The sequence below is a fragment of the Diospyros lotus genome, chromosome 9, assembly GCF_014633365.1.
Source record: "Diospyros lotus cultivar Yz01 chromosome 9, ASM1463336v1, whole genome shotgun sequence".
Taxonomy (NCBI): domain Eukaryota; kingdom Viridiplantae; phylum Streptophyta; class Magnoliopsida; order Ericales; family Ebenaceae; genus Diospyros; species Diospyros lotus.
The window spans coordinates 5,692,961-5,719,114 of record NC_068346.1 but is presented as its reverse complement, the minus strand read 5'-3'; the positions used below and the strand labels follow the sequence as shown (position 1 = coordinate 5,719,114).

The window sequence follows — 26,154 nt, the reverse complement described above, 5'->3', positions numbered from 1 at the left end:
ATTAATCAATGGAGTGAGTGTATATTACTTTAGGAATAAAAAAATTGCATATATTGGGTGTCTTAATGTACGAATTTGCACGCTTTATAAAGATTGAGAGAGATTTGTTCTATTAACTATACGTTAAAGTAATTTTATTCTTATTTTGTAGAGATTTGTTCTAAAGGAAGATGGTGTAATTATTATCTCAAGGCTTTTGACCAAAACAAACACCATTTTGACGCATGCACCTCTTCAGTTGACTTTCATCCTTGAAGAAACAAGTTTTCAATTTCAAACTTTGAGACTAATCAAGTATTTTATAACGGTGCTAATAAGTCATCCATGTTATAAATGAACCAACCAACACTTTATTATGCACAAAAATAAACATATATAGAACCAACCAATCGAGTTGTGATCAGGTCTTTGTTCAATTACGTTGTCAAAGATGCTATTTTGATCTATCTATCTATCTACCAAGTTTATGGTATTAGGTGGCCTAATCTCCAATCAACTTATAATATTGATGTTTGCCAATGAATTTGTACGTAGAAATATTAAATATACTACAACCAAGTGTATATATAAGGGTGTTCATATATCATATCTTGAGAGTCAGTTTGAATTTCATAAAAAAAAAATTAATTTAAATTCATTCATAATTTTAATATTTATGGAATTGGGTATGTAATGTTTGGCACAGAAGGCCAAGTCTTTGTGGAGAGATTCCATACTTAAAACCAAGTCTGAGCAGAGTTATGGTACATTATTTTCCACTTCTACTGGTGGGGTTGTGTCTTGTCCCTTTGACCTACGCCTGGCACTTCTTCCTAGCTAGTTCCCAGCTACTGACATACATATGTTCAGTGTTCTGTTCTATCTCTCTACCCATAATAATTGTTATAAAATAAAATTATTTATATCAATAAAATCATTCAAGTAAAGTAATTTGTTTTGTATTTATTCATTTACACATCAATAATTATTTTATATAATATCTAACCCAAAATATATATGACCCGATAGTCCATATATATAAACTATTTTGTTTATATGAATCAGATAAAATCCCATAACAACTACAAAGAGCACGTAGAGGGCTACAAAGATTCCACCACATAACCTAATGAGCAAATTAAGTATCAAATTAACCCCTCAAAAATTTAAACTAATCCTTATGAGGGTTTTAAGATTATGAGGTGTAATGAACCTCAAGTCTTCTTGTTTGAGGGAATTATCCAATATTAAATTAATTTGTACATGTATGAATACAACAGAAAACCCTTGTGAATATAAAATCTACATATAAATGTTGAGAACAGTAGAGGTAGAGGTAGAGGTAGAGGTGAATCAACTTACACTCATATATTATATATATATATATATATCTGTCTCCTATACAATTCAAACAAGCAGAGGACTTAATTAATGATCATGATCGGCCAAGAAATTAAACATTAATTCTTCTTCCTAAATACAACTTTTTCCGTTTTTCTTAATTCTTCTGTTTCTTCATCGTCTTCTTCTTTAATTAATTAACCTTTGGTTCTGATTATTGTGATGGTGCCTCTGCCTTGGGTGTGAATTCTGGTGAAGGCCACCACAGCTTTGCCGGACAAGCCGGGCCCGTCCGGAGAAACGAGCGGCCGGCAAGCGTAGTCGCCAACGGGGTGCCTGACAGGCCTCGTCGGCGGCATGAGGATGCGGTTGTTGATGTCGTTCAGCGTCACGTCGCCGTCCCAGCCTCCGGGCTTCACCACTGCAAATGGGTACGCCACCCTCTTCTTCGCCACCTTCTGCTTTCTCTTCTCCCCATCCCCATCTGTACATACAAACCACACCCAAAACAAATCAATAACAAAAACTAATTCACTCCGCTTCTGATGAATCAAAACAAAAATTGTCTTTTAAAGCTAAATATATAATTATTAGGGAAAAACTTAATAATTATCTCTAATAATAAATAATTTTTTCCATAGTGTATAAATATTTTGTGACCAATAATAAACTGTTGTTAAAAGTATAATAATTATATTATATCTCACAACAATATTATATATATATATGGAGTTAATAATTAAATATATTACAAAAAATATTAAAGTACATAATATTATATTTAATAACATTTATTATTTTTGTCTTTAGTTATCTATTTCTAGAAATAGCAATTCCTTTTGAAGTGATATTATCTACACTACGAGTAATGCTATTCATAGTAATAATAATATGATAGGTCATGTAAAAGTATTTAATTGATATTATATATTAATTTAAAAATATAAAAAAAAAAATTAGGCACATTCATCTTCTTCTTCTTTGGACAAAAACTTTCACATAGAGTACCACGTTACTGTTATTCATCTAATGAGTAGCATTACTGTAATAAGTTATTATGAACCACCTACACTCTCGTGAAAACATAGTATTTATTACTACGGTAAGTTACACAAGAATTTATATTCAAAATTGTCATGAAATTTGACTTTTCATTATTTTGATATGTAATATACATGTAACTATGCAGAGAGAGGAGCGAGAGAGAGAGAGAGAGAGATACCAGGTGAGGTAGAAATGGGGTCTAATGAAGATAGGGTTTGTTTGAGAGGGAAGGAGCTGGAGCTGGTATTCAGCAAGGGCTTGTGATGAGAAGATGCAGATGAATGAAGAGCTTGATCTGAAGCTGCTGATATTTCTTGTTCTTCTTCTTCTTCTTCTCCTTCTGCCGTTTTCTTCTCGGTGATTGTGAAAACACTTCCATCCCCACTCATTCTGCTCATTGATCCGTACATTAATGCTTCACCTAAAACCATCACATTAATTAACTAAGTTCATGCAAAGCAATCGCAAATTAATTAATTAACCCCTCTCTCTCTCTCTCTCTCTCTCTCTCTCTCTCTCTCTCTCTCTCTTCAGATTTCGTTGAAGCCACAATTCAAATATTGTGGGGTACAGCCTGGTCAAAATGGCAGCATATCTTGTGGGGTACAGCCATAATAATTCGGATATTAGAACTACATGATATTAAGTAAAGATTGCAGGAAAAATGAATATGTACATATATATATATGTATGTACAGTGTGATTTTCTATATATGTGTATATATATATATGTTCACCTGAAACTCCATTGAAGCTAGTTATCTGGCTCAGATAACTAAAATTCTCTGAACAATTCTCTGTCTGGCTCGAGTCCCAGTAGCTCTGCATAATAGACTTAAAATTCATCAGCTTCTCATCTATGAATTACAGTACAATTATATATATATACACACAGATACATATATAGATATATATATGTAAGTTTCACAGAAATGGATGGATATGAGTTGGTTTACGTACGAACCTTGAGAGGTTCGTTTGTTTCTTTGAATTGGCTGTCGGCGAACAGCATCAAGCGACGTCGTTTAGATCGATCGCCGAATTCAAACAGTGCATCTTGGAGATAACCAGTGGAGAAATCAGAATCCAAGGGAGATGAAAATGGCGGAGTGTTTTCCATGTCTACAAAGGCCAGGCTTAATTGGTAAGAAAGTATAAATTTTGAAGGAAAATAATGATGAGCAGAGAGACAAAACAAGGGAAAGTTTAATTACAATGAGACATGATGTTGTTGTCAGCGTTGAAAGCTCCAAGATTGTGAAGATCCCAGCCTAGGCTGCTGCTGTAAGCAATGGACTGAAGGTCGCCCATTTGGTTGATTTGGCGATGAATGAACGGGAAGAGAGAGAGAGAGATTGGGTGGTATATAAGGAAAGAAAAAGGGTGAGAAAGTGAGGAAAACGAACAGATGGTTTTAGAAGAAGAAGAAGAAGCAGTATAGTCAGTCAACGGCAGGAAAGAGAGGGGGGAGGGGGAGGGGGAGGGAAAAGAAAAGAAAAGAAAAGAAAAGGAAAGGGTGTTTGTTTCTCGGGATTCTGAAAATGGGGTCACTTTTTATATGATTTGCATTAAGTTGTTGGGATATTGGGTGGGGAACTAAATAATTGCAGTGGTTGTGCTATGCTGTGGTTTGCATGTAAAGGCAATGGTGTTGGTGTGTAATAAGAAGAAGGGCATGCTTCACAGAGAGAGAGAGAGAGAGATGGAATTCAAATTTCAGCTTTTCCCTTTTCCTTTTCCATTTTCCTTCTGATTTGGTTGCCCCCCACCCTCTCTCTCTCTCTCTCCCCAAACTGTTTCTCTTTTCTGGGTTTTGGTGTGCCAACTTTCCCTCTCTTTCTCACTCATTGTAGGGTCATATCATATATCACACCACTCTAAAAGAAATTTGATTCTTCTATACGCAAAACCTTATATACCATTTTGTTTGTATAAATATGGAAGTGTTGCATGCAGTGTGAAGATAGCATAATATACTATTAAATTGATTTGATTTGATTATATAAACAGATTTTAATAGATTATAGTTTTAGGAAAATGGGAATGGGCAAGAAGTAACAAGTTTTAATATAAAAGATATAATTTTATATAAAAATAGCTGACCACCCAAAATTCTTAACCACTCTTCTATTAAATAGGATTAAGGTTTAATATATTATGGTTATAAATTATAATTAAAGCAATTCATAGTCAAGTTTAGAATCTCCAATGCATTATATTTAGATTAGTGTTTGGACTACATAATTTTAAGACTTTATTATGAATTAAGCCATGTAATTTATTAAAAAAAATTATAATTTGTATGTTTATTTGAAAATAAAAATTAAAAGGAAAAGTTTGAAGGGTTCCCAGGAGGGTGGGGGGGTCTCGATGCCATAGACTTGGCATGCTGGCTGGGGACAAGAGTGGGACCCATTGGAAGGAAGGATTTGATGGCGAAAGTGGGACCATCTCCTTTTGATGGGATTGAATTGAAATGATTCCAAGTTTTGTCTAATGTGTATCCAACACATTAAATTTTGTGTGAATTTGATCATCTTTTGATCCAACGGTGGATGGATGCTTGCCCCATCGTATTTTGTGTAAGAGATTGGTTGATTACAATCGGACGGTGGAGACAGCAACTTGGGTTGGCTTGATCTTGGGAATTGGATGAGTTTTGATTGTCATTCTGTCACCACGGACGGTTCCTTCGTGGTTTTCACCCAACTCTATCCCTTTGAAGTTCTTGCTTACATTTTCACAAAATAAAATTATTTTAAATTAAGTCTCAAATATTAAATTAAAATTACAGGTAGGCCCAAATGAAATTTTATTCCACTCTTTTTTAACTTCATTGATTATTTGAAGTAATGAAAAGGGACTATTTAATAATAAAAAATTTATTAAACGTCCCTTAAAAATTAAATTGAAGTTAAAAATAATTTTTCAACTTGTAGTAGTTGTACTACATGGTACTAATCAGCAGTATTGTACATCGATTTAACTCAAGGGATAGTAGTGGGGTTATTATTGGATTTAATTCATTAACAAGTAACGTCAAAACTAATTGCTCGACAAGTGTCATTAAAAGAAACATATGATCATCATATCGTACCAACGATAATATTTGATGCACTGTTGGACATGGTAGTGGCAATTATGATCTGTGAAATCCAACTAATTCATAATATTATTATCATAATCATCATATAACTCAGCCATAGCACAAGCTGCTACAAAAAGCTTAATTGGGCCATAGAAAGGCTACAAATGGCCCATACATAACCTGTCTTATTTAACTCTAACTAGCATAGAAGGAGAAATCATGCCTTGGCTTGCCCCCCTCCTCATGGCACGGTATACCCTGCATCCAGACACAACTCAAGTGATTAGCCCAAAAGTATTCCGTGTAAAAACACATAAACGAATTAGGACAATATTCAACATAATGTAACTTAAATCAAACCAATGTGAGATTTGGTCAGTTTGGTTTAACTAAAGCAGTGGGTCCATATACTCGGCCTAACTCAACTAATTGACTTGTAATCTCGATAATGAATTGAAAACAAGTCTGAAATGAAATTGGTCATTGATTGGGCTTTTATATGGGCCAAGCTAAGCCCATGTAGGCTATAGCGAGGTAAGATTACTTACTTCCACACTTCTTCCCAACGGGCCTGTTCCCGATGCAACACCTCTTCGGAATGGAAATAGCAATCCCGGGATTGACACCGAATTCCTTCGCCAGTGGCGACAGCAGAACGGCGCACAGGCATCTCGGCGACGTTCGAATCAACGCATTAACTTTGGCACAGCACGGCGGCGGAGCCTTGGCGCCAGGATTCCTTGCGGCCTCCAAGCAGGGGCGCAAGCTTGCAGCCGCCTCCTCAATGGGCGTGTACCCACACTCTCCGGCCGCCGTGGCCACGTCGAAGCAAAGCTCCGAAGCCAACAGGAAAACCATCAAAGCGGCGAAGCTGGTTCTCATCGTAGTAGAGCCTTCCATTAAATGGTTGGTAATTAAGGGGCTTGGATTGGATTCAGTCAGTGGTGGTCTGGCTAGCTAGCACACTGAGTCGAGCTAGAAGTGGAAGGCTTGTTATATATAGTTAGAAGATGGACTGTGAAAAGGGTGAGGATGAGGAGGGTGGCTCCCTCTTTTGGCTTAGTGGAGTGGTTGGGGAGACGTACGTGGAGGCTTGCGGTGTTAACAGGTTCTACATGTAATCATACTTCTTGATACTCCCATCTCTAACTTTTCTTTCTTCCACCACATTCTATTACCTAGTTTAGAATGACAACGAGTACAGCTTTTGCCCCCTTCATAATGAAGGAGAAGAAAAAGAGGTATACGTCTAAAATTTGAGTTGCACAAGAGGACAACCGAGAATTTCTCTACAAGAGACTTCTTCGAGAGAACTTCTTGAAAGATCGAACACCTCTTCAGGAGACCGTCTACAGGAGAGTTCTGCGAAAAACTACTCAAGAACCTCTCTGAAAAAAGTCTCCCTTAAAATCTCTTGGAAGACTGAACCCTTCTCATGGGATCACATCATGCGACGTAAGGTTTCGAGAAACTGTCCCATAGGAAACTATCGACAGTTACGAGAGATTGCTCCACAGAACCAACATGTACAATTAACCACGGGCAGCTTCGATTCAGAAAGATTTAAGTCATTCCCCACCCCCCACCCCTCCCGAAAGAAGAATATCCTGAAATTATGATAAGTATCGGAACCGGAATCACACTTGGGCCTTATTTAGTCTAATATCACTGCTCGGGATACCAAAGATATGAGAAGAATAATTGAACAAATCTTGGAACAAAGGAAACTAGTAAGTGTGGAGGAAGACCCATATAGAAGAAAAATTCTCTTCACTACATAAATCATGGATAAACCTCTTCCCCCAAGTTTAAAATGCCTCAAATCAACTCTTACTCAAAAAATGAGACTATCGACTGAGAAGATGCTATTATGTACTGAACCTTCTCTTTAATTTTAACAGATCATGTTCATACACGGTTCAATAGCTTAACAAAGAGGTTATCTTTTCCTTCAACCAATTAAGGAGAGGATTCATTAAAATATTCATCATTAATTACTATAAAAAAAAAAAAAGATTTGCCACATACTTCCTCAGTATTTACAAAGAAAATAAAGAATTTAGTTATATGTAGACCGTTTTAAAAATGTTAGGTTAGAAATTCAAGATTTACATATAGGCATGGCGGTCATTGCAATGCTTAAAGGAATAAGATCGGTACCTTTGTAAGATTCTCTTACCTTAAATCAACCAACATTGTTCTTAGACTTATTTGTACGGACAAATGAATAGACAAATCTAGATAATGCAAATAGTCAACAAAGAAAAGGAAAGAGATAGAATTTCACTACAAAAAAACACATTTTAGTGATAGATTTAGTGATAAAAATTTTTCGTCGCTAATTTTTTTTAAATTTAGCAACGAAATATTCCGTCACTAAATAATTTTTAATATTTTTATTAAATTTTTAAATTTAGCTACAGAATAATTCGTGGCTAAATAATTAAAAAAAATAAATTAAATTATCTAGCGATGAAATATTATCATCACTAAATAAATAAAAAAATTAAATTAAAATTATTTAGCGATTGAATATTTTGTCACTAAACAATCAAGAAAATTAAATAAAATTAAATTTATTTAGCAACAGAATATTATTGTCACTAAATAATTAAAAAAATAAATTAAAATTAAAATTATTTAACCATGAAATATTATGTCAACAGAATATTCCGTCACTAAATAATTATAAAAAATTAAAATTATTTAGCAACTAGAATATTCTCGTCCCTAAATAATTTTTAAAAAATTAAATTAAAATTAAAATTATTTAACGACAAAATATTCTCATAACTAAATAATTAAAAAAAATAATTAACAACAAAATATTTTGTCGTTAAATAATTTTAAAATTAAATTAAATTTAAGAAATTTTAAAATTTAAATTCAAATTTAACAACGAACACTTGTTTGTGGCTAAAGCCTTTAACGACGAGCATTAAATGGCAACGGGCAACGCATCGTTAAACAAACGACATTTAGCAACCGCACCCCCTTCCCCTTTTGAATTTCCCCACCCTTTCCTTCCGAGTGCAATTTTGTTCACCCTCAAAAACGGGGGTGACCATCACCCTCACAATTTCTGTGAAGGTGAAAAAGCAACGAAACGATAAATAATTTCTGTAAGGGTGAAAAAGCAACGGAACAGTATTTATCGTTCCATTACTTTTTCACCCTCACAGAAATTGTGAGGGTGATGGTCACCCCCGTTAAAGGGGTGAACAAAATCACACTCCCTCCCCCCCTCCCCTCCTCTCACCTTCCAAGCCTTTAAATTCCCCCTATAAATCCCCCCTTCTCCCCCCTCCCCCATACACTCTCATTTCTCTTCTCCCTCTCCTTCCCCTATGCACTATCAACATCATTTTAAAAATTTTATTTAATTTTTTTTTTGTAGAGTCTTCGTTTAGTAGATAGAAGCATCATCAAAATTTATAAGGTATTTTCTTTTTTTTTTGTGCATTATATTTTTAGTATTTTGTTATTTTAACTTTTAAATACTTTTTTGAATATTTTTAGATAAAAAATATCCATGTTATTCATATTTATTGCATATAAATTATTATTTATCATACATTTATATAGTTGCATATTATGTATATATCATTGTGTATTGTGTTTATATTATTAATTATTTAAACAAGATAAAAAAATTAGAAATAAAAAATTATTATGTCAATTGTTTTTAATAAAATATTAATTATACATAAAAAATAAAATCAATATACAATTTATTTGTAAAAATTGTTAATTATCATAAATTTTATTTATATAATTTATATTTTTAATATATATTAATTATTTACGTTTAAAAATTTTATTTTTTAATAAACTAATTTATTTAATAAAAAATATTATTCATTAATATATTAAAAATAAATAATATATTTCTTTTATTTATAGATATTTTAAATAATTTATTTTTTAATTTATGTTTAAATTTATTTATTTTTATAAAAAAATAAATATTTTTTTTTATTTTTTTTATTTAACAACAAGTTATACCCATTGCTGATTTGAATTAGTGACAGGGTTATACTTGTCGCTGATTCCATCACTAAATACTCATCACTAAAATTTGTGATTAAATTTTAGCGACGCCAATTTTAGTAACGAAATTTTTCTATCACTAAATTTTTTAACCATGGATTTTCTTATTTTAGCGACGGATTCTCCTGTCACTAAATTACGAATATTTTATAATGAAAAACGAAAAGAAAATCTCAATGAGAAGACAAGCGAAAAAGGAAAAATCTAGAAAAGCTAATGATTCTCCATAACTCTAATTTAGAAATTATACTCCATTCATAAAGCCCATATTCGTTACCTTATTCGTTATATTAATTGAAAGGTCATAACTTAATGAATTACCTAAGAAGACTGACAAACCTCTAAAAAATTAACACTACAAAAATTTGAGAGATTTACCCATACACATAAATGTGAGTACAAATTTCTTTATGTGTCAACTATAATTTTTTCTCGCACATAATGCAAATGTCAATATGTGTGGATAAAGCTTAATATATTATCCATATATATGTGTAAGTAAATATTTTTGTCTGTATAAGTATTTTTATGTCATGAAGTTGTAATTGTAATGTGGCTGATGACGTGATTTTAATTAGATGATGATATGGTATGACACGTGTATTTATTTATGTGTAGGTAAAGTTCAAATTATGTGTGGGTAATAATATAATTTTTTTTTTGAATATGAGTGGGTAAAATAATATAATGTAGATAACAAATATATTATGTGTGAACAATAATATAAAAAATAATTTTCATATGAGAGAATAATTTTCATGTGTGACTAAAAAACATATTATATGTGAGCAAAACTAAAATTTTATATTTAAAATTTCAATTGTTACAACATCTATTACAATATAGTTCAAACATATACGCATCTAAAAAATAATAAAGTCACAAAATAAGCATATAATCATAAAGTCATCTAAAAAGTTCAAACATATATGGAAAAAAAGTATAAAACAAATTATTAAATGTCGTCGCCAAACTCCTATTCAGCAAAATGGAGGGAAGGGCTGGAGTTGGATGAGTCGAGGCAGGATCGCTCTGAATTATGATCTGATGGTACATGTGGAATAGATAGAGGAAACATAATATTTTTCTCAATTAATACTTGTCGCAGCATGTTTACGTCATCTTGGAGCCCTTGAAAAAAGAGACTTGTATTGGTACAAATCTTCAATTAATTGATTGTAAGTTAGGCGACTAGATTCCTCACTAGTGCATGTTGCCTTGAAAGTATTAGGAAATCACCCCCAACTAAACAAATGGACAAATTATTGTCAAAAGACTTTCTTTAAGATATCCTTATCAGTCATTTTATTTGAAGAGTTATCTCGTCTCAGCTACATCATTTGTTCTTGTAAAAAAAATATAGCATATTCATAATCAATTAAAAAGAAAACAGTCTTTTCATGGTGGAGGAAACATATTATGTTGCAGCATCTGTTGTTTCATCTTTTTTTTCAACTAAAAAAATGTAATATATTATGTTTTAGGAAAGGTTTAAAGCCGGACCTATTGCTTCATTTTTTTTTCAGCATCAGAATTTCAAAGAACCTTTAATTTTGACTCGGAAGAAGAGTGAACTACTTGAGATCTTACGACAGTACCATGGCTCTACCAAGAACTTCAATTGAATAAATACAAAGAAAAAAAAATAGGGAACAACAACAGCAAGAAGCTTAAACAGGGTTACCTTCTTTGCAGACTTCAAATAAGTAAACCATTGAGTTGATGGAGATTCTTGTAATACAGAACTACCTGTATTGTTGTTATTAGTTAACTTTAAAACATAAAATGGATTTCTCACAGTTAAAGAGGGCAAAAACGAACTCCTACCATTTAGAGTTCAGCCTCACTTGACTTAGGTGTATGCTTTTTCTTCTGTACACCATCAATTAACATGTTAAAACAATCTGTTACAACTTCTATAAGATGAATTTCAAGAACAAGAAAAGTAAAAAGGACATTAGCGTGCTTACAACAAGTAATGTATCCAAACCTTCCTTGTAAATAAGAAAAACAGAAAAGATTAGTCATGATTGGAGATGTAAATGGGTCCCAATTAAATCCATTTAAAATTAAAACAAGTGCAAAAATTCATAATTGGGGGATATATGCATGAGCTTGAATAGAAAATCTATTGAACCAAGTATGTAAATGGGTTTAATCGGGGACCCATTTACATCCCTAGACAGGATGAAAATTGTTCAAACAACAAAAGAAATCAAACTCCATTCACAGATGCAGCTGATTGCATGTAAGTAATCAAATACAAGATGAAGCGTGCATATAATCAGTGAATTTTTTATAAAATGTACGCTTTGGTAGATAATGCCACTCTCCTACTTCTCAAGCAATAAATGCCTATAGTAGGCCACCTCAAAAATCACAAAAAAAGGAAAACCTAGCCCAAACCTAGCCCCCTTCCCCCCCACCCACCCCCCAAAAAAAAACAAAAAAGAAAAACCCTAAAAAAAGCATGAAAATTAAATTGAAAACTTTAACATTGAAGTAAAAATCAGTAATGAGAAGTCAAAAAACAAGAACAAAGTAGAAGAAATGACTCAATAAGGGCTCAAAATTTTGAATAATATTGTATGATAAAAGAAAACGGGAACAACTGGAAGAAATTTTACAGCCAATATGATGATATCAGAATCAGTTACATAAAACTTATTCAATTAAATAGATTGTACCCTCTGACCCCATTTGGAATCATCCAATTAAGCCACATTCCATATATGTATATGTGCGTGTGAGTGTGTGTGTGTGTGTTTGGCTCATAAAATTTTAAAGAAGCAACTCTAGAATGTGCATCGTTGCCCTGCTGGGGAGTCATGGGTCCATACCATACATTTTGATTCCAATGATTGTATGGGGGGCAGAAATGACAGAGAAGGTAACAGAACCCAAAGAAAGGAGAGGGAGAACCTATATTCTTCTTGATTTGGTTCAAAAAAATGAGAACAGAATTAGCAAACTATTGGTTGGTTTGGGACGGAGGGGCAATGTTACTGCAAAGTAATATTTCCGTGAGACAAATGCAGCGTAGAAGAATTAGTTAAACGAACAAGGAATAAAACCCTAACTATTTCCGGTTGAAGATAAATTGGAAGTAATTTAAGAACATCAAAGCTAGGCTGTTAAAATGAATCAGAATATCTCTATTTTCCGCATATTCCACCCTTTCTCTCAGCAAACCAAGCAGGGAACTACAATCGAACTGAAAATGGTAAAAGAACCGGCGACCTACCTACTTGAGATCATGTTTAGGCAAGTTGGACATAGCAAAGAACTTGATATGCGCTCGTGGAATCTGAAATCAACAACTTAAATCACCAATCAACATGCAAATACACATGTATATAATAATTCAGGGGTGGATCCAGCATTTTAGGGTGAGCTGGGTTGGGCTGGGGTGGGTTGGGTTGGGTTGGATTGAGGGTGGGTTGAACTGGATTTGAACTGGACTTTTACCTTAAAATTTTAATTTTTATTGTGGGCTGCGAGGACTTCAGCCTAGGATAGCTTACATTTAAATCTGCCCCTGATATATAATATCGAATTTCAATTGAAACCCCCAATCAGAAAAAATGAGGCGATAAGGACGACCACTAGTAAGTGTGCTCTAGAGGCGACGAGCACAGAGGCAATGAGGAGGTCACAGTTGGAGGTGACGGCGATGGAGGCATTGGGCTGGAAAAGGCTAGGAGTTAACAGTGAGAGGAGATTTAGAGCAATGTGTGACTTAAGGATTTGTAGAAAGAGTCGGACTTCTCCGACCAACATTTTAGTTTTTTTTTTTTTTTGAAATATTTAGCTATTAAATAAAAAATAAAATAATTTATAAAAATAATATTAATAATTATTTAATTAATAAAAATGAAATAATTTAATATTATGATAACTAATAAAATAATTTAAATTATGATAATTATTAAATAATTTAAATTATAATTTATGATAATCATCTAAAATTTGATAATAAAATAATTTAAATTATTGTATTAAATTAATATTTATTTAAAAATTTAATTATATAATAAATCTAATAATTATAATAAATTAGTTTGATATATTGTATTCTTTTTAATATGTTCATAATTTTTAATATATTGTATTATGAATAAATAATTAATACTTAATTATAATAACTTAATAATTATATTAGAAATTATTTATAATAGTGTTAGTTAAATCTTAATAATTTTTTTTTGGTTAGAATTAACGAAAATAAATTCAATAAGAAAAAAATTGTAAATATAACCCTAAATACAAAAAAAAATTAAAGAAAAGAGAAAGAAGATAAGAGATGAGATGAGATCATATAAACAAGGTTAAAAAGAGACTGAGATAGACTAAAAAATTAATTGGTACAAGAAATGTTGCAAATGACGGAAAAAGGTCCAGAACTTCACAACTTTGTCTCTGTTCTTATAGGAATTTTTTATGAGTTTAATGGTACTGTGTATTTGTTAAGATTTAATTTTAGAGATTTTAGAAATGAGCTAATAAGCAAAAGAGGGATTTTAAAAATTAGAAACCTGGTAGAAATTTAATTTTAGTGTAGGGATTTAGTTTTAGGTTTATTATTTTTATTTATAAATAAAATATAAATAAATAAATTATTTTAAATTATAAAAATTAAAATGACGTAATTTTGTAATTTAAGTATAAATTCATAGATACGTGGATACCCACGTGTATAACATTTGTAATTATGTGTGGGTAAATTTATAAATAATTACCCACAAATGCGTAACATTTATTAATATGTGGCTAGTATAATCCAAAAAAATGCCACATCAGCTAATACGTGGATACCCACATTTATATATAACATTTGTAATTATATGTGAGTAAGTTTATAAATAATTACTCACACATACGTAACATTTATTAATATATGTAGATAATATAATAAAAAAAATATCACATCAGCTAAAATTTTATTGAAAAATATTCCACCAACCTTTTTAAAAGTGGAAGAAACTTTTTTTGTCAAAATAAGTGTGGATATATCAATTTACCCACACATAATAAATGTGGATAACATAGTGATTTTATCTAATTTAATTACTTACACATATTATTATTATGTATGAATAAATACTCACATATAATATGCAGAGGCGGATGTAGGGGCCGTGCCAGCCCCAGGTAAACAATATATATATTTATTATATATAGATATATGTATATATGTAAAAGTCCATAGCCCCAACTAAATATTAATATAGCCTAGCCCGAGGAGTCCCCCTACATCCGCTCCAGATAATATGTGTGGGCAAGAAGTAACAAGTTTTAATATAAAAAATATAATTGTATATAAAAATGGTTGATCACCCAAAATTCTTATAATCACTCTCCTAATAGGGATTAAGGTTTAATATATTATTGTTATATTTAGATTAGTATTTGGAGTACATGATTTTAAGAATTTATTATCAATTAAGTCATGTAATTCATTAAAAAAATATAATTTGTATATTTATTTGAAAATAAAAATTAAAAGGAAAAGTTTGGAGGTTCTCAAGAACGCCGCGGGGGGGGGGGGGGGGGGGGGGGGTGTCCCGTTGCCATAGAATTGGCATGCTGGTTGGGGACAAGAGTGGGACTCATTGGAAGGAAGGAAGGATTTGATGGCTAAAGTGGAGTGCGATTTTGTTCACCCCTTTAATGGGGTGAATGTAACCCTGTTAATGGGATTAAAAAAATAATTTATTTATATTTTTTTCTTATTTTTTTAAATATTTAGCCACTCTCTTTTCAGTGTCTCTCTCCACCTTCTTTTCTTTCCTTTCTTATCCCACCCATTCTCTCTCTTTTCACCATCTTTCTCTCTCTTTATCGTGTCTCTTCCATCTCCAATGTGCATCCCCCCTACCTTTGACATGTCACCCATCTCCTTCTATTGTCGGTCCTCACTAGCAGAAGCATCGGACTTTCAATAACGACGTCTCTTTTCGCGTAATGCATGACCGGTCGTCTGATCCTCCACCTCAGAGTCGTTCTCTCTCTCTCTCTTCAACGTAAGAACTTGATCGATGACAATGATTGCGCCGACTCCACCTCCAGCGCTGTCAGTCGACATCCCTTCTACCAGCGGCATCCCCTCTAGATTGCTTGAAACAAGCCATTGGATCATGACATGTTAGCTCTAGACTTCCTGTGAAATAAGTTGGTGGCTATTTTGGTCTTCCATGCTTTCATCGGGGGTTTGGGGTGGGGGGAAAGGGTTTAAAGGCCAAGGATTGATAACAAATAAACCAAGTGAAACAAGTCTCTGGATCATCAAGTATTTGATTGATGCTTGAGGGTGCCCATTGTGACGAGAATCAAAATTACAAAAACTAAATTTTTTTATTGTTAACCAAAAATGTATGCTTAGAATTGTCTAAAAAGAGAGTTTGTGACCCTTAAAACAAACATCTAGTCAACTGTAATTAGGGTTTCCATTTTGATTGCCATTGGTAATGTGCAACGTCCTTTTCTTGCAGTGACATGCTAAATCTGTTTCAATACAATTGGCAAGATTCTGTCTAATGTTGGCTATAAACAAAACATTAGAAGGCTTTATGCATATTCCATATATATGGAATACATAGTGTTATGGATTACGACTGGTTGCTCTTTTGTTATTGTTTACACATGTATTTATGTATTTATATTTATTTATCGATAGGAAAACATTGATTAGACTTAGGGCTTAGTTGATTCACTTGATTATTGCCATTAAAATAGGCGTATGGTATACTGTAAATGTACCCTTTTGACGGGTAAAATTAATAAACACTCATTGAACTTTAAAATTGTGATTATTTACTCATTTAAATTTAAATTATAATCAGTTATTCACTAAACTTTACTCAACGTCAATTATCCATCAATCAACTTCATCAGCTATTACAAACAGAAAATGTTAACGGAATCTGACGTGGCAAAAATTAATTTAACATATATTCATTGAATTTTAAAAATATAACTACTTACTCACTGAATTTTTCTCAACGTCAATCATCTATCACCTCGTTACATTTCTGTCTGATCTTGAAATACCCGTTACATCACCGTCTAATTTTAAAACATATTAAAAGATTTTTGTATACATTTGAGATCACTTACTTCTCAAAACAAAAGTAAAAAACTAAACTAATGATTCAAATTAAAAAAGCTACTGATGCAAACCAAAAGTAAAAAAGATGTTTGTTTAGATTTTTTTTATCTCCATTACGAACAACGAAATTCACAAAAAAAATTGTATTTAATAATGAGACCAAAAGCCAAAAACTGATTACAAAAATTATATTTTTTCTATGCTAAAAACCTACAATCTTTAATCCATCATTGCCTCAAACAAAACACTTACCCAATTACACTCTATAGCCATTTTTTTTTCATTTTTTTCAAAAACTATACTTAACTAGAAATGTGACATGATCAAAACTGGTTGAATTAAAACTTAGAAAAAATGACAGACTTACAAAATTAATTGATAGAGTCAAAACTGGTAAAGTGACTGTTTTTAGCAATTAATTTGTTTGAGTGGCTAAAAACGTTTTTTTTCTCAAAAAAATGGCTAAAAATGATTTTTTTTTTTTTTGAGACATGGTTAGTTTTTGCAATTTCCACTCCAAACAATATGACTCTATGACCATCTTAAGAAAACAAAAACTCAATCCTAAATAGTGGTCACCAAGTTCACTCATTACATCTATGCTAATTTGATATAATACATCATTGTGGGTATAACAATATCCAGTGACCGACATACCTTTAGTGAGTGACCAAATTGATCATATTCGATGATCGGTATACCTTCACTTTTTGGCTCTTGGTCTCGTTATTGAATATGTTGAATTTCGTTGTTCGTAATGGAGATAAAAAAAATTTAAGTAGACATTTTTTTTACTTTTGATCTGCATCAGTAGCTTTTTTAATTTGAATCATTAGTTTAGTTTTTTACTTTTGCTTTGAGTAGTAAGTGATCTCAAATGCATACAAAAATATTTTAATATGTTTCAAGATTAGACTGTGATGTAATGGGTGTTTCAAGATCAGACGGTGATACAATAGGGTGATGGATAGTTGACGTTGAGTAAAGTTCAGTGAGTAAGTAGTTACATTTTTAAAATTCAATGAGCGTATGTTAAATTTATTTTTGTCAAGTTAGATTCCATTAGCCACATCAGATTCCGTTAGCATTTTCCGTTTATAATAGCTAACGAAATTATAACGAGTGACAGATAGTTGACGTTGAGTAAAATTTAGTGAGTAACTAGTTACAATTTAAAGTTCAGTGAGTAAATAATTATAACTTTAAAATTCAATGAGTGTTTATTAATTTTACCCCCCTTTTGACATGTTTGGATATTGGACTTCTTAATGAAAAATAAAAAATGAAAATAAATAAAGTTATATATATTTATCTTTTAAAACTAAAAAGAAAATTAATCTTAAGGGTATGTTTGGTGTTTTTGTTGTAGTGTGTTGTATTCTATTGTGTTGTAAAAGTAATATTAATAAAAAATGCATTTGATAAGAAGTGTGTTATTGTGGTTTGTGTTATTGTGGTTGTCAATGTTACTTGGAAGCACGTAATGATTGTTTAATTAATATTTGTTTTTGTATTATAATTATTAAAATTAAGCCATAGAGAGATTTATTTATTTTAGTTTAAAAATAATTTAATTTTTTTTTAAAACAGCAATTGTGTATCAATACTAGTACAATAACATTTTATTTAGCAATATTTTTTAAAAATAAATAAATAAATAAACATACATATACCTAGAAATGCAAAATTGACATTAACTTTTCTTAAAGCAAAATTTACATCAAATTTAAGAAGCCCATTTCAATTGGAGTGCAATTTTCAGACATTGTGGATGTAGAAACCCAACAATACATATATAAAAGTGTATGTCAATAACGATTATTTCATATCAAGTACAAATACTGGCCATCCATTAGATACAATAGCAAAAAGAAACAATTAACATGAAATACAAATCAAGTAAAGAGGTGAAATGAATTCAAGATGAGAAAAATCGATCAAAGTAAAAATCAAAAGACATGGTGAGAAACAGAAACTTCAGAAAGAATGAGGCCAGAAAGTTTTAAGAAAGAGAGAGAACGATTCGGAGGTGGAGGAACGACTAGAGATGGAGGATCGGATGGCCGGTCGGCCTGATCACGCATTGCGCGAAGAGAGACGTTCTTGTTGGAGGTCCGACACCTCTGTTGGTGAGGACTAACAACGGCAGAAAGTGAGCAACATGTCGGAGGTGGAGGGGACGTACATTGGAGGTGGAGGAGACACGGTGGAGAGAGATAGAGACAGAGAAGATGGAGAGAGAGTGGGCGGAAAAGGAAAGGAAATGAGGTGGAAAGGAAGAGAGAGATACACTGATGAGAGAGAGTGGGCCACTATTTAAAGGAAAAAAAAAAACATAAATGAGTTATTTTTTTAGCCCTCCGGGTGAACAAAATTGCACTTGCGAAAGTGGGACCATCTCCTTTTGATGGGATTGAATTGAGATGATTCCAAGTTTTGTCTAATGTGCATCCAACACATTAAATTTTGTGTGAATTTGATCATCTTTTGATCCAACGATGGGTGGATGCTTGCCCCATCGTATTTTGTGTAAGAGATTGGTTGATAACAATCGGACGGTGGAGACAGCAGCTGGGGTTGGCTTGATCTTGGGAATTGGATGAGTTTTGATTGTCATTCTGTCACCACGGACGGTTCCTTCGTGGTTTTCACCCAACTCTATCCTTCTGAAGTTCTTATTTACATTTTCACAAAATAAAATTATTTTAAATTAAGTCTCAAATATTAAATTAAAATTACAGGCAGGCCCAAATGAAATTTTATACCACTCTTTTTTAACTTCATTGATTATTTGAAGTAATGAAAAGGGACTATTTAATAATAAAAATTTTATTTAACGTCCCTTAAAAATTAAATTGAAGTTAAAAATATTTTTTTATTAAATGACCCAAGTTTAAAAAAATAACAAAAAATACCAAATCTTACATCAAATAAGTTGGTATGCACGGTACTAAAATCTAATACCATGGTGAGAGTTCCCTTTCAATGAAGACATATGAACTTGTAGTAGTTGTACTAAATGGTACTAATCAGCAGTATTGTACATCGATTTAATTCAAAGGATAGGTGGTGGGATTATTATTGGATTTAATTCATTAACAAGTAACATCAAAATTAATTACTCGACAACTGTCATTAAAAGAAACTTATGACCATCATATCGTACCCACGATAATATTTGATGCTCTGTTGGACATGATAGTGGCAATTATGATCGGTGAAATCCAACTAATTCATAATATTATTATCATTATCATATAACTCAGCCATAGCACAAGGTACTACAAAAAGCTTAATTGGGCCATAGAAAGACTACAAATGGCCCACACATAACCTGTCTTATTTAACACTAATTAGCATAGAAGGAGAATTCAGGCCTTGGCTTGTCCCCCTCCTCACGGCACGGTATACCCTGCATCCAAGCACAATTCAAGTGATTAGCCCAAAAATATTCATGTTCAAACACATAAACGAATTAGAACAAAATTCAACATAATGTAACTTAAATCAAACCAATGTGAGATTTGGTCAGTTTGGTTTAACTAGAGCAGTGGGTCTATATACTTGGCCTAACTCAACTAATTGACTTGTAATCTCGATAATGAATTGAAAATAAGTCTGAAATGAAGTTGGTCATTGATTGGGCTTATATATGGGCCAAACTAAGCTCATGTAGGCTATAGCGATGCGAGATTACTTACTTCCACACTTCTTCCCAACGGGCCTGTTCTTGATGCCACACCTCTTCGGAATGGAAATAGCAATCCCGGGATTGATGCCGGCTTCCTCCGCCGCTGGCGACAGCAAAACGGCGCAGAGGCATCTCGGCGCCGTTCGAATCAACGCATTAACTTTGGCACAGCACGGCGGCGGAGCCTTGGCGCCGGGATTCCTTGCGGCGTCCAAGCAGGGGCTCAAGCTGGCGGCCGCCTCCTCAATGGGCGTGTACCCACACTCCCCGGCCGCCGTGGCCACGTCGAAGCAAAGCTCCGAAGCCATCAGGAAAACCATCAAAGCGGCGAAGCTGGTTCTCATCGTAGAGCCTGCCATTAATTGGTTGGTAATTAAGGGGCTTGAATTGGATGGAGTCAGTGGTGGTCTGGCTATCTAGCACACTGAGTCGAGCTAGAAGTGGAAGGCTTGTTATATATAGTTAGAAGACGCAGTGTGAAAAGGGTGAAGATGAGGGAGGCGGTGGCTCCCTCTTTTGGCTTAGTGGGGTGGTTGGGGAGACGTACGTGGAGGCTTGCGGTGTTAACAGGTTCTACATGTAATCATACTTCTTGATACTCCCATCTCTAACTTTTCTTTCTTCCACCACATTCTATTACCTAGTTTAGAATGACAACGAGTACAGCTTTTGCCCCCTTCATAATGAAGGAGAAGAAAAAGAGGTATACGAGTTGCACAAGAGGACAATCCAGAGTTTCCCTACAAGAGAGGTCTTCAAGAGAACTTCTTGAAAAACCGAACACCTCTCCGAGAGACCGTCCACAGGAGAGTTTTGAGAAGAACTACTCAAGAACCTCTTTGGGATCAGAGTCTCCCTTAAAATCTCTTGGATGATTGAACCCTTCTCATGGGAACATCATGCGACCTAAGGTTGCAGGAAACTGTCCCACAGGAAACTATCGACAGTTACGACAGATTGCTCCACAGAACCAACACAATTAACCATGGGCAGCTTCGATTCAAAAAGATTTAAATCATTCCCCACCCCCCGCCCCCAAAAGAAGAATATCATGAAATTATGAAATGTATCGAACCGGAATCATACTTGGGCCTTTGTGAAATTAGCCTAATATCACTGCTCGGGATGCCAAAGATATGAGAAGAAGAATTGAACAAATCTTATAACAAAGGAAACTAGTTAGTCAATGTGGAGGAAGACTCATATAGAAGAAAAATTCTCTTCACTACATAAATCATGGAGAAACCTCTCCTCCGAATTTAAAATGCCTCAAATCAACTCTTACTCAAAAAGAGAGATCCTCGTAATCACATACAGAACTATGAATATATAATGATATTGTAAGGCTGAAAAAATGCTATTATGTGCTGAATCCTCTCCGTAACTTTAACGGATCATGCTCATACACGGTTTAATAGCTTAACAGAAAGGTCTATCTTTTCCTTCAATCAATTAAGGAAATGATTCATTAAAACATTCTGATGATATTGGACCGATCACTGAGATTTGCCTCGAAGCAAGTACCTGCAAAGGCGGGGCCTTTAATCTCCCGGGAGGACTCCGACGCTCAAATCAGTAAAAAAAAATACCCGAAATGAAAAGTCATACAGTAATCAGATGATTCATACCTGTAAAAGTTGATCGCTATTTAAGGATGGCGTAGAGCATATTCTGAAGAGATAAGATAACTTCTGAATAAGACGTTAGAGATAATCTCGGTTGACCGAGTCAGCCTCGTTCAAAATCAAATATGGGGTGAAGATCTAGATGACACGTGGCACTTCCTAAGAGTGCCACGTGGCGACACCGGGTTGGTAGTCTCCGAGGGTAGTATAGTAATTTTGCCTTTAGAAAAATATCCCCTCATCACTTACCCCCCAACTCCTTGAGTTGTGAGGGTGAGGAGCTTGGGCAGCTGAAGGAGTAGTCCTTTAAGCTTTTCAGCTTTCCTGTACAAAAGAGATTTGCAAAAAATAAATAAAATTAATGATCTCCATTATTGGCTCGCTTCCCAACTCAAAGTCCCATCACCCTTCTCATGGCCCTCCAAGGACTCTATAAAAAGGGATGTGGGCATAGTCCCCTCTTCCTAAGAATTATTGGAGTGAGAGCATACTTGGAGTAGAGTAAAAAGGTAAGAGGTCTCCCCTCTCTTCTTTTTTTTTTAATTTATTTATTAATATATATATATTTTGCTTTTTATTTTATTTTTTATTTTTTGCGTGGCCGAGACGCTGGTCTCGGCCTCGCTGGTTCATGCTGCGTCCTCAGGGCCGCGGCGGCCAAGCCCGCGTGGGCCGAGGCCGCTCGCGCGGGACCTGCTGCCTCCCTATAATTTATTTATTTTTTTTGGCCGAGACCAGCAGTCTCAGCCTTGAGGCTTCTCCTTCTCCTCCTTTATTCTTCTTTCTTCTTTTTTTTTTTTTGGGGGGGGGGGGATCTCTTGACCCCTATCTCTAATTGCTCTTTCTTGGCTGGTTTTTTCGTGCAGGCCTTTCACTGGGTGCGGGAGACTCTGAGCGGCGGCTTCAAGTTCAACAGGGGACGGACCAGCTCCCTCCTAAGGGTTCTCCCGTGCATCTCCCTTTCATCTTTGGAATTCTTCTCATCAGCCGATATTCATTTGCCTCTCTTTTCTTATTTTTTGTGATTTTTCGTTGTCTCTCTTCCCCATGTCACGTTGCTTTAGTAAGTCGATCTTCATGACCTCCTCTAGTAACTCGGATGGGAATAGCTCGGACTCTTTTAGCTCCTCTTCCCAGTCTGGTATGCAAATAGGAGACGCTAGGACCTCCCGGCCTCATCTTGATGCGTCCTCTTTTGATAACTATACTGACCTAGAGTTAGAGCTCCATCATAATGGTTTCCCTGATGACCTAACCCCTGCTTATTCTTTCTTGTCTGAGGATGAGATCTCCGGACTTGCCCGAAAATATCATCTCCCCATTACGGGCTACTGGTTCTCTGCACCCTCCAACCTTAGAGCCCATCAATCCTCTCATGCGGGTTTAACCATCTATGAAGCCTCTCTTGAAACTGGGTGTCGGTTCTCTTTCGAAGGCACCCTAGCTGAGATCTTTCGTCTCGTAGGGTTATCTCCTTCTCAGTTAGTGCCCAACAGGTGGAGGAACTTAGTCTCTTTCGTTATATGTTGTCGGGGGAGAGGTATCGTCCCTAAAGCTGAGCTTTTCTTAAAATTATTTCGCCTTGTATGCATTGATAAATCCGAATTTCGTTACTCTTTCATGGCATATCTTGGCTGTAAGTTCCTCGTAGACACCCCATCCTCTTTGAAAGGTTGAAAAAATTGGTATTTTTTTATGGGATCTTCCTCCGTTACCATGGGTGTGCCCACCGCCTGGCGTCGGCCTCTCTTTACAAATTTTTCACGTGAAATGTCCTCTTTAGAGAGGATGGATGGTGAGCTTTTGATGGGTTTGGAGCATGTCAATACCGCCAGATTGATTAACGAGCAAACTCTGTCTCTCAGGGGTGTGTGTCGATACCCCTACCTAGCAGCCGACATTCCCTTAGGTTGATTTTTTCAATCCTCTCGTTCCACTTTATGTCTCCCATTTAAGTGTGCTTCTTTATCCTAACACTTGATCTTATTTTGTCATGCTTTGTAGCCAATATGATTGACGATGTAGAGCTGTGGGGGACCGATAAACAGGCAGCTGAAGAGGCCAAACGAGCCCGGAAGAATGCCAAGCAACATACCAAAGACTCTCGACTCCCCCCTTGGCACAAAAAATCAAAGACCAGTGGGTCTCGTTTTTCTTTGCCCCGAACTGAGGCAGGGGGCTCCCAAGGCACTGAGCCTCTTTCTGACATGATCGAGGGGGAGGCGTCCATTCCCGCCCGGGCTCTTTATCGACTAAACTGGAATGTTCATGAGTTAGACCACAGCAGTGAGGCTTCGGTGGCGACTCAGCTTATTCAGGGTCTACCAACTCAAGCGGACGTCGAAGGGGCCGCGAATCTGACTTCAGAGACCTTGGAATCGTGCTACTGTTAGGGCTTGGTTCAAGTTAGTCTCTTGGTCCTTCATCATGGAGAACTTTTGGTTCCCCCATATTCTAATCTTTACTATTTGCATGCAGAGTATTGTCGCTCAGAACGAGCTCCAGAGGCGAATGGCGAGGAACTCCCGAAAAATGCTCGAGTTGGATAATGCCCTTGCTGAGTGCCATAAGACCATCGAGCAGCGGGACGAGGATCTGAGGGCTCAGTATCAACGATCCGCGGAGTTGAAAGAGCGTCTCCAAAGCCTTGAGATTAGCCGCCATGCAACGGAATAAGAGCTGGGGTGGTTTAAACAGCGTGTTCGGGAGCTAGAGGAGAGATATGCAGACCCCACCCAGCTCCCCAAGGTGAAAGGATTTATCAGACAGGAGTTGCAGGGTATCTAGAAGAAAGGCTTCATTCGGAGCAAGGAGGAAGTGCAACAAGCCTACCCCGACCTCAATTTCTCCCCCGTCAGACCTATGAAGGACGTGATCGTAGAGCTCACTCGGGCCTCATCCTTTAAAGCCTTCACCATTGAATCTGAGGAGTCCGAAGAAGAAAACTAGTTATTAGTTCTAGGTTCATATGTACCTTTTTACCGTGATTATGAGTTGTACTAGACCTTTGATCATTTGCTAAATAAAAATGCCTCGAAGTTATGCCTTTTTTTGCAATAGTCCGAGTTGGGTGGTCTCTGCTATCTGATTCCTTGCACCTCTTTCCGTAATTCTCATGTTGACATGATGATGGATGCCATTCTACTTGGTTCCTTTTTATTAGGGGTGGTTCCCTGGGTCACATCTGCCCCTTTTATTTTTAGCCTTCTTTCACCCCGGTATGGAGGTGAGGCCTTAGGAGTCTCCTCCAGGACCCCTTAGGTCAGCTTCTTTGGGGGTCGTTTCCACCCCCCTTAGCCTTTCTTTCCTTTTTATTTTAGGGGTGGTCCCCTAGGGCCATATCTAGTCCCTTACTCTTCCTTTTTTTATCTTAGGGGTGGTCCCCTAGGACCATATCTGGTCCATTGCTCTTTCTTCATCCTTGCTATCTTTGATGACGAAAGGACTCAAAAAGTCTCTTTGGAGGTTTCTGAGGTCAAGGGAAAACAGTTCCTTCCCCTTCACCTTTTTTTTTTTTATTTTATATTCTATAGGATAAAAAATCTACACATGTAAGAAGAAACATAATGAGATTTTATTGGGAAAAATAAGCAACTCCAAATTCCTTGGGGTAAACCCCTGACACCTCCTGCACGATACCCCTAGCAGTGTTGATGAATGCCATGTAGCACTCCCGGGCGAACTTTAGGTCTCCTCTGACTTCGCCAATCCCCGCAGCAGTAAGGAACTTAAGCACCATGTGGTAAGTGCTCGGCACGGCCCGTAGAGCATTTAACCCCGATCTCCCCAAGATCATATTGTAGGCCGAGGGGACCTCTGCTACCAAAATGTCTAACATGACCTGGGCAAACCTAGAACCTTGTCCAAGAGTCAACAAAAGCTAAAACATACCGTTCGCATACACCACTTCCCCGTCAAATCCAATCAAATGGACCCAAGCCAGCTTCAACTGTTTCATCTTGTATCCCATGCCCAAGAAGGCTTGTCGATATAAAACCTCGGAGGAGCTCCTCGGGTCTACGAGGATCCGCTGAAACTCCCATTTTCCCAACTTCGTTGTGATGACCAGCGGATCATTTGAAACCGATACCCGGGCAAGTCGTCGTCCGTAAAGGAGATAACATCCCCTGGTCAAGCCCTCTTGACTCCACCGTTTCGATGCAAATATGAGCTTTCTCTCGACTCCTTGCCCGGCACCATCCCAGCCGCTAAAGTGTGAAAAATTAAA

At 35.4% G+C, this 26,154-nt stretch overlaps 3 protein-coding genes across 4 annotated transcripts; all 3 read right to left on the bottom strand.

Annotated features, from left to right (window-relative positions):
* Positions 1–1,229: 1,229 nt before the first annotated feature.
* LOC127810128 (uncharacterized) lies at positions 1,230–4,008 on the bottom strand. Of its 2 annotated transcripts, none has more exons than XM_052349401.1 (5): positions 3,579–4,008; positions 3,329–3,500; positions 3,102–3,186; positions 2,543–2,785; positions 1,230–1,804 (listed from the first exon to the last, which is right to left on the bottom strand). In XM_052349401.1, exons 2-5 carry the CDS (start codon positions 3,482–3,484, stop codon positions 1,518–1,520), a joined length of 771 nt encoding a protein of 256 aa, XP_052205361.1. In that variant the 5' UTR covers positions 3,485–3,500; positions 3,579–4,008; the 3' UTR covers positions 1,230–1,517. The 2 variants fall into 2 exon arrangements, with proteins under 2 accessions (XP_052205361.1, XP_052205359.1); XM_052349399.1 differs by having other exon boundaries at positions 1,235–1,804; positions 3,329–3,486; positions 3,579–3,993.
* A 1,503-nt stretch (positions 4,009–5,511) lies between these two features.
* On the bottom strand, positions 5,512–6,459 carry LOC127809507 (putative lipid-transfer protein DIR1). Its single transcript, XM_052348340.1, has 2 exons — positions 6,001–6,459; positions 5,512–5,710 (listed from the first exon to the last, which is right to left on the bottom strand). Exons 1-2 carry the CDS (start codon positions 6,350–6,352, stop codon positions 5,694–5,696), a joined length of 369 nt encoding a protein of 122 aa, XP_052204300.1. The 5' UTR covers positions 6,353–6,459; the 3' UTR covers positions 5,512–5,693.
* A 13,374-nt stretch (positions 6,460–19,833) lies between these two features.
* LOC127809508 (non-specific lipid-transfer protein 1-like) lies at positions 19,834–20,746 on the bottom strand. Its single transcript, XM_052348341.1, has 2 exons — positions 20,312–20,746; positions 19,834–20,022 (listed from the first exon to the last, which is right to left on the bottom strand). The coding sequence occupies exons 1-2, from the start codon at positions 20,658–20,660 to the stop codon at positions 20,006–20,008; spliced, it is 366 nt and encodes a 121-aa protein (XP_052204301.1). The 5' UTR covers positions 20,661–20,746; the 3' UTR covers positions 19,834–20,005.
* Between the last annotated feature and the right edge of the window lie 5,408 nt (positions 20,747–26,154).